A 15,517-nucleotide genomic window follows, 5' to 3' on the forward strand; every position below is an offset into this window, starting at 1 on the left:
AGAGAAGACTGAAGAAGTTCTCTGGAAGTTTATTTTTGGAAGATAATAATAACCAAAAATGCACGATATCATTTACTTCTCAAAAGAGTACTGATAAAGAAAAACAATAACAAACCTAGTTCTTTTCATTTTCCAATTATTTGGATTTCAAACAAATGGAGGCATACTCTATTAAAATTCAATGTCCATAAGTGAGTTTTCAGAAGGAGTAGAACTTTTTGATGATGTTTATACATCTCTAAATATGAATGATGCAGATTGTGGGTCCTATGATATCAGATGACAGATACAGCCCAAGCTTCAGCTTGTGCTAATTAAACGAATCAATTAAGAGACTACAGTTGCGACTGTGTAGCTGCTGTTCTATAGCAGCAATAACAACCCCACGGGGAGGTCTTTTACTACATTAAAATGCTGTCCTCCACAACTCCATCTGATATTATTAGAAACAGTTATTTGTGTCTTGCTGTCATATTAGTAGCAAAGGCAAATTATGGAAATATGCAGACCAGAATGGTCCCAGTATGAGACCAGGTTGGGTTTTCAGCCTCCAAGGGAACAATTGCTGAAATTCCAAAGTTCCCCAAAGTTCTTTAATGGAACTGATAAATCTATCAGCACAGCATCCATTTAGAAGCTAGGTAAGGGTCACATATTTACATACTTTCCTGCTAAGCTGATACAATTCAACTAGATGAATTATCATATTAAGTTTACCCTCCTGAGTTAAACTGATGGAGTTCAAAATTGTTTTCGATGGTTGTCATTAATCGCTGTTACTTCATAAATGCTTACTTTGAAATCTAATTGCGCCAGTGTATCAAGGGTCACATTAATAGCATTCTTAATGGTAAATCTTTGTAAAACATGTTTATTCTACTGATATTATCACTCAAGCTTTCAAGGCTAATAAGAAATAAAGTATATTTATTATCAATAAAAACTTAATTTAAAATGTATAATTTGAGATTTAAATTAGCTTTAAGAACTTTAGCATGATATGGTTTCATTAAGATCTCTGGCTAAGCTTCAAAGACATATAATTTGATAGTTCCTCAAGAGTCTTTGGGTAAATGCCAACAACACAGCTATGAAGAAGCTGTTCAATATAGTCAAGGCTTATTTTCTCTTTTGGGCAATATGCATTGTTTTTACAAGAAAAAAAAATCAGTCTTACTGAGATATGTTTGCCTTAATATTATAGTACCTTAAAAATAATGGTACTTTATAAATTAAATACAAACAATGATTGCAATACAAAAACGTGGAATAAAATGGTAACTTCTACATTCTTAAATTACAAAATATTCATCCTTATTGTGAAGCAGCTTCCAAGAAAGGAATTCAGGTTAAGTAAAACACTAGCCCTCTTTTGTTTCTTTGTGAGCTTATATTATCTGATATACACAAACTCAGTTTCACCAAAAACATGCAAACAAAACAAACAAAACCCAGACAACCTACAATTTGAAAAGGCACAGATACCCTGGAAAAATTCTGGGATATGCAGCTTACCAACTAAGTGTATATTAAGAACTAAATGTTTGTGTCCCCTCAAAATTCATATGTGAAGCCCTACCCGCCGATATGATGATATTTTGAGGTGGAGCCTTTGGGAGGTAATTCGGTTTGATGAGGTTATGAGTGGGGCCCTCATGATAGAATTAGTATCCTTACTAAGAGGAAGAGAGACCAGAGCACTCGCTCTCTGCCATGTGAGGATATAGCTATAAGGTGGCTGCCCACAAGCCAGGAGGAGGGCCCTCACCAGGAATCAAATCTGCTGGCACCTTGATTTTGAACTTCTCAGCTTCCAGAACTGTGAGAAACAAATGTCTCTTGTTTAAGCCACCCAGTCTGTGGTATTTTGTCATAGCAGCCCAAGCTGACTAAGAGAGCTGAACTGAGTAGTAACTGCAAAGGGCTCCCTCGATTATGCAGTAAAGCAATTTGTTTTTAAGGCACTTTGATGGTTAACAGCTTGATTTGAAAGTCAGAGAGACCTGGTTTTGCATCCTGGTTTTTAGCACAGACTAGTTATTGGCACAGAATAGTCATTTCACCTCTCTATGCTTACTTTTGTCTTCCGAAAATTAGGCATAACTTTCATCAGTGTTTCAGCGTGTTTGAGTAGGGGATACATGACACCACTCATATGGGTGGTGATAACAGGGTCAAAAATACTTGGAAAAACAAATGGCAGTGCTCAAGTCAGGTATTAATAAAGTACAGACCTAAGGAATAATGCTCTACTTATAAAATATTTTGCAGATAAACTGCCTGAGGAATTTTTTAATTTTTAAAACATGTCAAATATGCTTTCATGCCCATACAGAGTGTGTACTGTGTTGAATATTGTCATCCAAAAATTCACATCCACCTGGAACTTCAAAATGTGACCTTATTTAGAAATAGAGTCTTTGCAGATGTAATTAGTTAAGATGAGGTCTTACTTTATAAGGGTGGGTCCTAAATCCAATGACTGGTATCCTTGCATTTATGTGAATGAACATACACAGACACGGAAGAAACCCACGTAAGGATGGAAGCAGAGACTGGCGTGATGCAGCTACAAGCCAAGGAATGCCTGCAGCCACCAGAAGCTAGGAGACAGGCAGAAACAGATTCTCTGTGAGAGTCACGAGAAGAAACCAACTCTGCCCACACCTCAATTTAAGACCTCCCAAACTACGAGAGTACAGATTTCTGTTGTTTTGAGCCACTTGCTTGTTAATTTGCCATAATTTGTTGCAGCAGCCCTAGGAAATGAAGAGAGTCCTATATACTACATTTTAGGAACAATAATGAAATTGATAGATACTAAAGGCTAAAATGGGGATGTTCTGAATTTATATGTATACCCAATTCAAATATTCCTCTGGGTCACAGAGGTACAAATTTCATCTTTCAATGCCCCATTGTACTAATTTGGAAGATTATGCCTTTCATTATACAAAAACACTACCTGACAATTTCTAAATAACAGCAAAACAAAAAGGAGAGATCTTATGCTTAGATTGAAAGTTGATGAGCCAAAGGCTTTAAAATAGATCTTCTGAATCTCAAATCTATAACTTATATATGAATCTGAATCTATATAAGTAGATAAGTGGTTCTATGAACAGAAGATAGTCCTTTACGTTCCAAGGATGTGTATTAGGATAAGCTATGTTATACACTAAAATCTCAGTCCACTGAAGGTTAGAGGTGGCAGTGCTCAGCTCCACTATTCACCCAGGGACCCACACTGATAGGGGCTCAACAACCAAACACAGAGCTTCCAGGGTGGACACAGTAGGGCCTGGAGAGCTCAAACCTGCTCTTGGCTATCTCTGACCAGAGGTGACATATATCACTATAAGGAGACAACTCTCCACAGGTCCCTCATATTCCTTCATTTCTTGTGAGCAAGGCACTGACTGTCCTTTGTTCTAGACTATTTTTCTCAGGATGTTTATATAGCAAACAGCCTTGGAAGATACAGTGTTTCCGTCCAGAGCAAAGTGCAGGCATGCTTACTGCCCCTTATAAAAGACTCGGGTTCACTAAGCTTAGGTCCCTCTCCCACCAGACAATCCATTGCATATGCAGCCGTCATCTTACCCTTTTCACATGCCCTACGGGAACTGGGGCTCAGGGAATTGGTACAAAAATAATGATATTCTGGCTACTGTTATTGCTGTAATAAACCGTCCTTCATCTCCGACCCTAGAGTCTCTTCAGTGGACTAATGTGTAGTCTCAAATAGGGTAAAATCTCATACCCTCTGCAGTTCTTGACAATCAGTTCCATCCATAGGCCCTTGTTGGAACTAATCATATGGTCCCAACCTAACCCTTCTTGCCTTATTATTAAAAATCTAAATGACATAAATAGACTAAAATATACTTATGCAGTCTCAATCCATAGAAAGATGGGCAAAAGGCCTGAAGAGAGGTACTTCACAGAGGAGGAGACTCAATAGTCAACAAATGGAAATGGCCAATAAACACTGGAAAAGGTGTTCTACCTCATTAATAAGATAAGCTAATTAAAACCATAATGAGGTCACTATTCACACTGGCGAAAATTAAGAATTCTGATAATATCAGGTATTAGTGAAGATATGAAACAAAGTAACTCATTCACTGCATATTCAATGCACATAAACTAACTCAAATCCTAACCCTAAAGAAATTATGGCACATGTGCAACCAGGATACAGGTACCCATGTACATAAATGCTTACAGCAGTGTTGAGAGTCACAGCAAAACGCTGGAAACCACTCAAGTATCCATGAGCAGTAGAGGTGGGTCTCACAAACAACACAGAGCAAAATAACCAAGTCACAGATGATTACAGAATATAATTCTATGTACTTCAAGTTTAAAACATGCAAAACTAAGACGTATAATATTTAGGAAGCAAATACGTGGAAAAATTATAAAGAAAGGCAAAGAGTGACAAAAATCAGGAAGAAGCTCTCCATGAAGGGGGAGAAAGGGTGACAGGATTGGGGAGGACCACAGAGTGAACTTCCAAAACAATGATAATACTATTATTTTTAAAAACTCTACAGGGAATATACGAGTCTTTGTTGTATCACTACTCTTACTAACTTACAAATATTTTGTAAATGTTATTTTATACATATTTTACAAAGATGTAAAGTCTATCTTTAACATTTATAGAATATTTAATATTTACATAATATAATATCTAACAAAACCAACTTTTTAAAATGTAATGAAATTTATTTTATTGAAAATGAAAATAAACATTTTTTTTGAAAGTTCAGAGTGAGTAAAAAATGAATGAAATTAATTACTTTTAAGTCTGGACCTTCTTTAAGTTGAAACAGTAACATTTTTGAACCTTACTGATACAACAAAACTACTTCTCAAAGTCTAAAATTAAACTCTTCTTCAAACATTGAAGGTCATGTTCTCAATATCAAAAAGAAAAAACAAAAAACAACTTGTATAGAAAATTCTACAAGGATTCTCACAAAGACAAATGTGTATGGAAGTCTCATCTGTGCCAGATGACATGCCATTGCTCTTCCTGACCTGCAAGTTTTGGAAACCACGTCTGCTTTAGACAATCTGGACTGATACAGCACATGCCAGCTAGAAATCAATCCATATCTGTGGTAACAGTCCCACTATCTCAAAACTTTCTTTCCCTCTTCCATACTGATCTATTATTGCTAATAATACACATAGAAAAACACATCATAACAAACTACATCGGCCATCCAAACTGCTAAGTTGTAGAATTTTATGGTAATTAGAAATTGCTCTAGAAATTGACTGTATAAATTTTCTGTATAAACTATATAAATAAAGGGGATACGGAGCCACTTTGGCATTTGTTAGCGAGTAATCAATCATTTATTTACTAGAGGAAGAGGGAAGTGTCAGCTACATAAAATTCTCCTTTCCTCTTGTCCTTTTTTTCAGGTGACTTTTTGTTGGTTGTTGAGGTATTTTTTTCCAGCGTGTTTTGGGTGCCTCAAGTGGATGAAAGGGAATAAAGTTAATGGGCATTTACTGATGGGATGAGCACTGGGCTGAGACCTGAGAAATCTGAGCACTCTTCTCAGCTCTCCCCACCAAACTAGAGGGGAAACCTTGGGTAAAACGAATTCTCTTTCCTGATGCATAGTTTCCTTACCTGAGGAAGACAGATTAGTTCATCTCCAAGGTCCCAAACAGTCTACTTTTCTTTTTCTCCATTTGTTTCTATATTTGCTTTCTTCACATTTCTTTTTCAAATCCAATACTTAGGTCCAACACTTGTCGATTTCATTCATTCATTCGACAAGTCTTCACTGACTGCCTACTATACACTAGGGCCCTGTTCTGAGTGCTGGGCAAAGAGTGGTGAACAAAACAGACAAAAAGCCCTATGCTCGTGGAACTTATTTCATTCAAGTGGGAAAGACAGACAATAAATAAATTTGAAAAAGTAAAATATATGGTATGTCATAGAAAAAGCATAAAGTGGGGGAAAGGGGAAATAAAACATTGGACAGGGTGGTCAAAATTGTAAACGGTGTGACTAGGAAGCCTTCCCTAAGGAGACGGCTATTGTGTGAAGTCTTGGAAGTGAAGGAACCTCCTATGCAGATATCTACAGGCAGACAGTCCTAGCCGAGGAAAGCCAAATGGAAAGACCCTGAGGTGTGTGCCTGACATGTTTGAAGAAGGGTAACAAGGCCAACTAACTTGATATATCTTTTAAAAGGACCACTTTCACTGCTGTATTATTATTAATAGACGAGGGAGCTAGGGAGGACATGGGAAGGCTTTGGCTGCTGTAGTAATTCAGGCAAAAGATGACAAAGGCTTTGGTCAGGATGTGGGCAGTGGGAGTGGTAGAAGAAAGAGAGGAATCAAGGAAAATACAAGGTTTTAGCTCAAGTTGCCATTGTTTGAGATAGGAAAAATTACAGGAGAAACTTCATTTGCTTGGTTTTTTGCAGGTTGTGGCTATCAAGAGCTCAGTTTTCAATATATGAAGGTTGAGAAATCTATTAGAACCCAAGGAGAGTCATTAAGTAGCAGAGACAGCGTAAGTGCCCTTTCTAGCATGAGCACTGAGGTACAGAAAAACCACCACATGATATAATTATAGGTAGCCATTAAAAAGAATGACACAGATGATTTGGAAAGATGTCCACAATTTATTGTTGCATGAAAAGACGCATAATTGTATTTCTGGAAGGATATACCTATTGTTAATAACTTAAATACCTCTCGGGGATGGGATGGCTACATATAACTATAATGGTTAATTTTATGTGTCAAATTGGCTAGGCCACAGTATCCAGATATTTGGCCAAACATTATTCTAGATGTTTCTATGAAGGCATTTTTTAGATGAGATTAACATTTAAATTAGTAGACTTCGAGCAAAGCAGATTACCCGCCATAATGTGGGTGGACCTCATTCAACCAACTGAAGAAAAAGGATTGATCTCTCAAGCAAGAAGGAATCTTGCAAGCACACTACTGTCTTTGAACTTGAACTGCAGTTCTTCCCTGGCCTACCCTGCAGATTTTGGACTTGCCTCCACAATGATGTGAACCAATTACTTAAAATCAATCAATCCCTCTCTCTCTCTCTGTATTTACATAAATAATACACACACACACACATACACGCACACCCCTGTTGATTCCATTTCTTTGGAGAACCCCGACTAATGCAATTTCTTACAACATACATTTAAATAACATTTAAGTTTTTAAATTAAAAAAATAAGCATGTATACTTTTTTAATCAGAAAAATAAGAATAACTGCAAGTCAAAGGTACAACACTTAATATTTACATTATACTGGGCAAGTGCCCATATATATATATATACTATACATGTACTTATTAATACGTAAACTCCATTACACCTCATAAATGCACATTATTAGTAGTATCCTTCCTCTCTCAATAGCTGCAAAATCACTACTCTTTTGATCCAAGCCACAAGCCTCTGTGATATTCTCAATAAACTCACAGAGCTAACAGAAATATCCAATGTGAAATACACAATCTAAACAAGGTACCCAAAGGACATGAACAGGCATTTTACAAATTATAAATGATGCTTAGCAAATGAATACATGGAGAAATATTCAAACACAATAGCAATAAACAGGTAGGTGTTAATTATAACAATAAAGTATCTTTGAAACAGTTAAATTATTTTGAAAATTATAACAGACTACTAATAATATGATAATTATAAACTTCTAAGCAAAAATAATAACCATAAATTTCTTTTCACCAGATAGAGTTGAATAATTTTGAAAATGATAACTAATATTAGTGAGAGTACAAAGTGGTATTATAATATATGATGAATGGTGTTCTAAAGAGATAGGAACAAATTGGCAACATGCAACTAAGCCATGAAGTTATTCATGGTTTTGACTCTATTTAGAAGGAAATATAACTTACAAATTTTTGAAAATATATAAGTGTGAGAATAATTCAAAACATCAAAAAAGCAAAACACATGGCATTGTTCATTAGAACACCATTAGTAATGGCAAAAAGTTAGGGGTAACTTAAAAATCCAATAGTTGGAACTTATGGATAAGTAAAATATGTCACCTCTACTCATCAGAATGTTAAATATAGCTCCATTAAAATGATGCTTATAAATATTTTATAGCAATATGGGAAATGATTAATAGGCTTTTAAGAGAAAAAAAATCAAGACACAAAATTATAATTCAATTTCATTAGAAATGTGGACTTGAAAGGACCTAATAGAGAAAACTAGAAGGAAAAGTTGAGCAAAAAACACCCATTGAGGCCACTATTTTCAAAAGCATCTTTATATAATACGTTCTTATTTTTATTATAAAAACAGGGAGAAAATCTCCAGTAGAAAAAAGCACTTAAAGTACTCAACAAACTGCAAATAATTTTAAAAACTATTTTCTCTCTAAAAAGAAATAGCAAAAGTTATTCTATCATGGAAACTTCACTAATACATTAAAGAACCCATTTCGTTATACCAAGACATCTCATTTAACAGCAAACTAGAATCACGATGAAGCCAGGTTCAAACACATGGGCTAAAACTAGTTGAACACTTTTTTTCTCAGTAAATTAAGAGAATATACAAAGTAATAATTCTTTCATACTTACCACCGTACCAAGAAACTGAATGCTCATGGTTCCACCTGCTTCTCGAGAAAGACACTGGAAAAAAAAGAAGTGTAAAATGAATTTGCAATCACACAAAAACATGTATATGAATGTTCATAGCAGCATTATTCTTAATAGCCAAATAACCCAAATGTCCATCAAGTGATAAACGGATAAACAAAATAAAGTATTTTTATACAATGGAATATTATTTGACCATAAAAAATGAAGCACTAATACATGCTACAACAGAAGTTAGTCACAAAAGATCACATATTACGTGATTCCAGTTAACATGAAATGTCCAGAATAGACACATCCACAGAGGCAGGAAGCAGACTGAACAGTTTCGCCATTCTTTGCAGAGACTCTCAGCTGCTCTGAAGACTTTCAGGTCAAAAATAATTGCTCAGGCCCCGGGTAGCACAAGTTGCAGGTTTTCTCTTAGTTTGTTGCCCAAGATTACAACAGATGTTACATCTTTTCACTAATCTAGATTACTTTATATCATTTTGTTAAGGAAAGGACTGGAAGACTTTTCTGATGACCCAAAGAAGTAGGGGGAAGAAAAAGTGAAACTTGTAGCTTCACGAACCTGTCAGCAATTAAGGAACAAAAGTAAGGAAGAAATACATAAACTTTGGTATGCCCTACTAAAGGAAGAAACATGCTCCGAACTCTAGAGCAGGAGGCCAAGTGGCAGAGATTGCCAGTGCCAAGTTAGAAAAGTTAGAATGGTTAGAAAAGGTAGCAGGTTCCATGGAGGCATTAAAGTTGTCCAGGAAAGAGAAGATATCCCAAGGCTTCTTCAGACTGCTCAAGAGAAAGCTAGATCTGGTGATAAGAGACATCTTCGGACAATTCATCTGGCACAGGTTCAAGAAGTGGCCTGTACTTGATACCTAAGTAGGAGATACAGTAGGAAATGATCCTTTGCAATGCCCTATGCAGAATATTTTGTCAGAGTGAGACTTGAGAAGGAAGCCCACATTGAGGCAAGGAAGAAAAGTTTAGAGAAAAAGAAAAAAATTTCTTCAGGAATAGTTTCCATACCTTTCTGAAGCCCACAGAACTCTTAATTTACTATTTTGTTTTTCTTGGATAATAGTCTACAAACAAAAGTAAATGGATGTTAAGTGGTTTATAAAGAAATTGTTTTCAGTAATAAATTTTTAAATAAAATTTATTTAATAAATTATTTAATAAAAATTTAATAAATTTTTTAAATAGTTAATGACTATTTACTTCTCAGTTGGTCTAAGTACTAACATGCCATGCTGACTCTGGAAGCAGTCATGCTTCTACCAGACTTTTAAAAAAATCAGGCATAAAGTACAAATTAAATTCCCATTTTAATAACAAAAGAAGGATGGAAGGTTGGTTGTTGATTGGTGACTGCCTGGGGGAGGAGGGCTGGGAGGAAACAGGGAAGGAGTGCTAATTAGGATGCAGGTTCTTCTCGGGCTGTGAAAATGTTCTACAGCTGACTGTGGTGATGACTGCTAATTAGGATGCAGGTTCTTCTCGGGCCGTGAAAATGTTCTACAGCTGACTGTGGTGATGACTGCTAATTAGGATGCAGGTTCTTCTTGGGCTGTGAAAATGTTCTACAGTTGACTGTGGTGATGACTGCTAATTAGGATGCAGGTTCTTCTCGGGCTGTGAAAATGTTCTACAGCTGACTGTGGTGATGACTGCATAACTGTGAAGAAACTACAAGACACTCAGTTGTACACTTTGGGTGAACTGTATGGTGTATGAATTATATCTCAATAAAGTTGTTATAAAAACTGAGTTCATATTTGTTTAAGACAACAATGAGAACAATACAATTCTTCTACGTTCAGAGAGTAATAAAAAAAGAAATAACCTCTATGTTATGCATTTATTTGTAAATAAAATAAGTTCAAAGTGAATATGATATTATTTATGCGTATCTTACTTGTTTGAATTTTAGTTTACTAAAAATGGATAACTAAATAGTACATTGGAAGTAAATTACACTTTTTCCAGATAATTCTCATCAGTAAAATTACTCTATTTATCCTAACCTGTTCTTCAAAATTCTTCCTTTCGTGTGCTAACCAGAGAGGATCCAGTGGCTTCAAAGACTATACAAACATATAAAGCAGTTCTAACTAAGTAGCTATGAATTTTTTTAAAGTTCCCAGATGTAGCCCCAGAGGGAGTATTAGTGACCCTCACACAACTGTCTGTCATGAACTATTATGGAAGTAGCCTAATTTTACTCCTTTTAAAAAGGGGAGGTTTACCAACTCCCATCTTTATGACCACTAAAGTCATAGAATCCAGAGTAAACCTTCAGAATCCAGGTTGAGCCCCTGATTCCTTGATTGAGGGAGGTTAGATCAATAAGAAGGAAAATGGTTTAATATACAACGAGACCAAAATGTTTACCCCTACCCGAAAGTACTGCCAAGTGACTTGACACAATAGTAATCTGACTAGCATACTCCAGGTGGTGTGGTACAGTATAGAAAACTCAAAAACGGTATTTTTATCCATTAATTTCACTGTTAAGAATTTATCCCAAGGAAAAAAGTCATAAGTAGGCAGAAGAATACAGCTACAAAAATGTCATCACAGTGTCGTTTATAGAATCTAAAAATTTCAAGCAAACTAAATGATAAACAAAACAAACTGGTTAAATAAATTATGGTATATCCATGCAGCCATTTAACAATTTCAGAGACATGAAAAATGTTATAGTATATTTCCAAGTGCAAAAAGAAAAAACAAAACAGTATATTCAGAATAACTCTTATTAAAAAATTCTGTATGTTATAAGTAAAATTCTAATACACATAACGCACATAAAACAGTTAACTGTTATTCCCGGGTGGAAGATATTAGTTGACCTCTTTTCGGCTTAGCTGTTATTCCTATTCTTCTATATGGACATGTATAACTTAATAAACGCAAAAAAGAAATAATACAGAATAGAATAAAATAGATTCTTTCCCTCAGTGCTCTACGGGATTAGAATTGAGGCTTGCATCCCAGGTTCTGATCCTGGCACTTCTACTTTAGTCATCCATCTAACCATCCAGCCATCTATCCATCACTATGTATTGACCACTGATAGCTGAATTAAGATCCACCGTCCAGGAGACTAAAGGAAAGAACAGAATTCAAAATAAACTATAATTCAATATGATGAATCCATAGTACAAAACGTACAAAGTATTATAGGATACGAGGCCAGACCAGCTAAATGCCCAGAAAGGTTAAGGAAGACTTGCAGAGAGACATTAGAGACGGGTATTAAAAATTCTCCAAAAGGGAAGCAAAAGAGAAACTTTTGATCTGATGGGACAGTTTATGCAAATTCCAGATGAAGAAAAAGCATGGTGAGTTTAAGGAATAGTGAGTAGTTCAGCACAGCCAGAGATAGGTCTGGGTGACGGAGGGAAGAGGCAAGAAAGGAAACTGAAAAGGAATTCCAGAGCCAGGTCACATCTTGCACAGAGAGAGTTCATACTTTACAAAGTTCTTATACTTAAACCGGGGAGTAACATGTTTATGTTTCAGAAAGATTGATGGTCTGAGGTAAGGCTGAGGATATACAGGAACAGAAGAGGCACTGGCCTGTGAGCCAAGGAAAATGCTATTGCAATCACTCAGGTAGGAGGACTCAAGGGCTAGGCAAACACAACAGTACAACTAAGCCTGATTCATTCACAGAAACTTAGAATTTGGAGGGCAAACAGAACTGAAAGTCTAAATTTTATTTCACTTAGGAAGAAACTAAAGTTATAGGAATGTAAAAAGTAACTTGCCTACATTGCAGTGGGAGAATAAGAACCCCAAACCAAGCATTTTGACTGTGCAGGATGGAATATCTCTACAATGTCTTAGACTACATCGTCAATTAGATGATGAGTTCTTTAAGGACAAGGACCATTTCTTGCACTACCTCCTTAATCTCAACAACATACAAGTCAGTGGCTGCAGAAATGGAAACATAAGATCAATCTTCACCAAGAATTCTGAAGTTTTTCCATACTATGAAATATAAGAGTGACCCATATATCTCTCAATCTTCAATTGTCTAGCAGAAGTTTTAGTTGGTGAAAATTAGAAGTGTAATTGTCAAGAAATTAGTGAAAGGAGTGGTGTAGAATGATTAAGATTGTGGATAGGCAGTCCAATAACATGCTGACTTTGATACTGCTGAGGTCTTAAGAGTAGTGAGGAAAACACTCAGTTAAAGCATGCCCATACTACCAGACCAGGACTCATCCTAGTGGTGGTTCAATGGTCCTTCCTTGGAAGCCTGTGGCAGAAAAGAAGAGCCACAGGGTCTAGTCATAGTTATCAGTATAGTCAGTAAATTAATCACCTTGATAATACAGCACAGATTCAACCATAACAGTTCTTCAGAATGAGAAATTATCTGATTGAAAAGTGTGGCCACTAGATTCTGAGAAGATGGCAATGGTGGCATGGTTTCTGAATCTTCACCAGAAACATGAAAAGGCCTAGTAGCAACAAACATCCCTAGCACCCCAACTGTTGTCTACAAATACCATTTCCACTCAAAGAAATCAAGGCTTTTGGGGAAAACAGCTGATCCCAGGTCTGGGGCAGAAGTGAGGCTGCCACAACTTGTCATATCAGAAAGTAAAGGAGCTATCAAAGACTGGGGCCATGTCAAAAAGACTCAGGAGCCAACGTGAAGAAACTCTTTCTGGCCAAAGATGGGACAATTTGACCATCAATAAGGATGATAACTGCAATGAATTAAAGCATATCAAGTATGTTTAAACCCATGAGTTCAAAATGGATACCGAAAAACAAAAACAAAATACCCTAATTTAGTCACTTTTGGAGAATGATAGGAAACCAACTCTTTATTTTGAGAACTAATAAGTAAAAGGAAGCCAGCCCTGGTGGTCTAATGGTTAAGATTCAGTGCTCTCACCACTGCAGGCCAGGTGTGTTTCCTGGTCAGGGAACCACACTACCCGTCTGTAGGTTGCCATACTGTGGCAGCTGCGTGCTGCTGTGATGCTGAAAGCTATGCCACCAGTATTTCAAATACCAGCAGGGCCACCCATGTTAGGCAGGTTTCAGCAGAGCCTCCACACTAGACAGACGATGACAAAGGATCAGACCACACACCTCCGAAAAAACTGGCCATGAAAACCCTGTGAATAGCAGTGGAGCATTGTCTGATATAGCGCCAGAAGGTGAGAGGATGGCACAAAAACACTGGGCAGGGTTCTGCTCTGCTGCACACAGTCGCTGGGAGGTGGAATCCATTCAACAGCACTAACAAGTAAAAAGAAAGGAACAAGCATTCATTTATTTCCTATGAAAACTGTACTCCTGGGTAACCCAAGAAGTAGTTGAAGCGGAATTTCTCTTTAAAGAATTATTCCAGGTAGTAAATGAAGAAAGAAAGGCAAAAAGAGAACATCATCATTTTGTAAACCTTAATGAATTTGTTGACCTAAGCTTGAGCATCAACAGAGAGATGACCAGACAGTATGTGCCTGTTATTGGAGGCATACCAGATCACTTATGATTTGTCATGCCAAAGATAAAGGCATCTGAATCTGATTATAGAAGACAGAGGTGAGAGAATATGTTAAACTACACCACTGGGATGCAGTCAGCTAAATCCTGACAATGGAAAACTCTACAGGACAAACAATCCAGTTCCTTCCACAAATAAAATGCAAAGAATAAAAAAAATCCATAGACATTTCCCTCAAGCTGCTTACTACCCCATTTATTTTTCTCCTTTAAAGCAAGACTCCTTGAAAAGTTGTCTATCTTCATGGTCTCCATTTTGTCACTTTTCATTCTCTTTAGAACCCACTGTCATCTGGCTTTTGTGCCCACTAATCATCCGCAATCATTCTTGTCAAGGTCACCTACCATTTCTATCTTGCCTTACCTATCCATCAGTTTTGTCCTCATCGTATTCAGGAACACTATAACTGGCTTCCGGGATACCTCACCTCCTGGTTGTTCTCCTACCTCCTTGGCAGCTTTTTCCTAGCCTCTTTTGCTGGCTTCACCTCTTCATTCAATTCTAACTACTGGCTGGCCCCAGGACCCAGTCCTCAGCTCTCTTCTCTTTTCCATCCACATTCTTCCTCTGTGTGATCTCATCTATGGTTCCCCTCTAATCCTCTGATACCCACTTAAAAAAAAAATCAACTTCATTGAAGCATAATGTATGCAAAAACAACTGCATTCCATTTAAAGTATAGAATTCAATGACTTTTTGACAGTTGTAAAAAATCACCACTGCAATCAAGACACAGAACATTTCTACCACCTCCAAAGGTTCTGCCTGGCTTTCACGGTCCAACCTCGGTCCCTGCCTCCAGGCAAGCACTAATCTGCCGTCTAACAAATGAGCTCATTTTTCCCCAAATGGACATTCAGTTGTCCCAGCACCACTTGTTTAAGAGAATTTCCCATTGAATACAAAAATCAACTGACCATCCACATCTGGATCTATTTCTAGACTCTATTCTGTTCTCCTGAACCACCTGCCTATTTACCAATACCACACTGTCTTGATACTGCTGTTTCAGTTAGTCTTGAAATCAGTTTTTGTATTTCTTTTTAAAAATTATCTTGGCTCTTATGATTTTCAACTAACAAAAAAAAATTTTTTAGTGGTAAAATGCATGACATAAAATTTACCATTTTAACCATTTTTAAGTATAGAGTTCAGTAGTGTTAAGTATATTTATGCCGTCGTGAAACAGATCCCAAGAACTTTTTCATTTTGCAAATCTGAAACTCTATATTCATTAAACAAAAACTTCCCTTTGCTCCTTCCCCCTAGATCCTGGTAACCACCATTCTACTTTCTGTCTTTATGAATTTGACT

At 36.6% G+C, this 15,517-nt stretch overlaps 1 protein-coding gene across 1 annotated transcript in view; it reads right to left on the minus strand.

The window, feature by feature from the left end:
• PCCA (propionyl-CoA carboxylase subunit alpha) overlaps positions 1–15,517 on the minus strand; it is a 438,123-nt gene that overhangs the window by 63,617 nt on the left and 358,989 nt on the right. Inside the window, exon 21 of the mRNA XM_046664150.1 lies at positions 8,641–8,694. Within this exon, the coding sequence (XP_046520106.1) occupies positions 8,641–8,694 (54 nt within the window). The remainder of the gene's footprint in view (positions 1–8,640; positions 8,695–15,517) is intronic.

The sequence above is a fragment of the Equus quagga genome, chromosome 6, assembly GCF_021613505.1.
Source record: "Equus quagga isolate Etosha38 chromosome 6, UCLA_HA_Equagga_1.0, whole genome shotgun sequence".
NCBI classification, from domain to species: domain Eukaryota; kingdom Metazoa; phylum Chordata; class Mammalia; order Perissodactyla; family Equidae; genus Equus; species Equus quagga.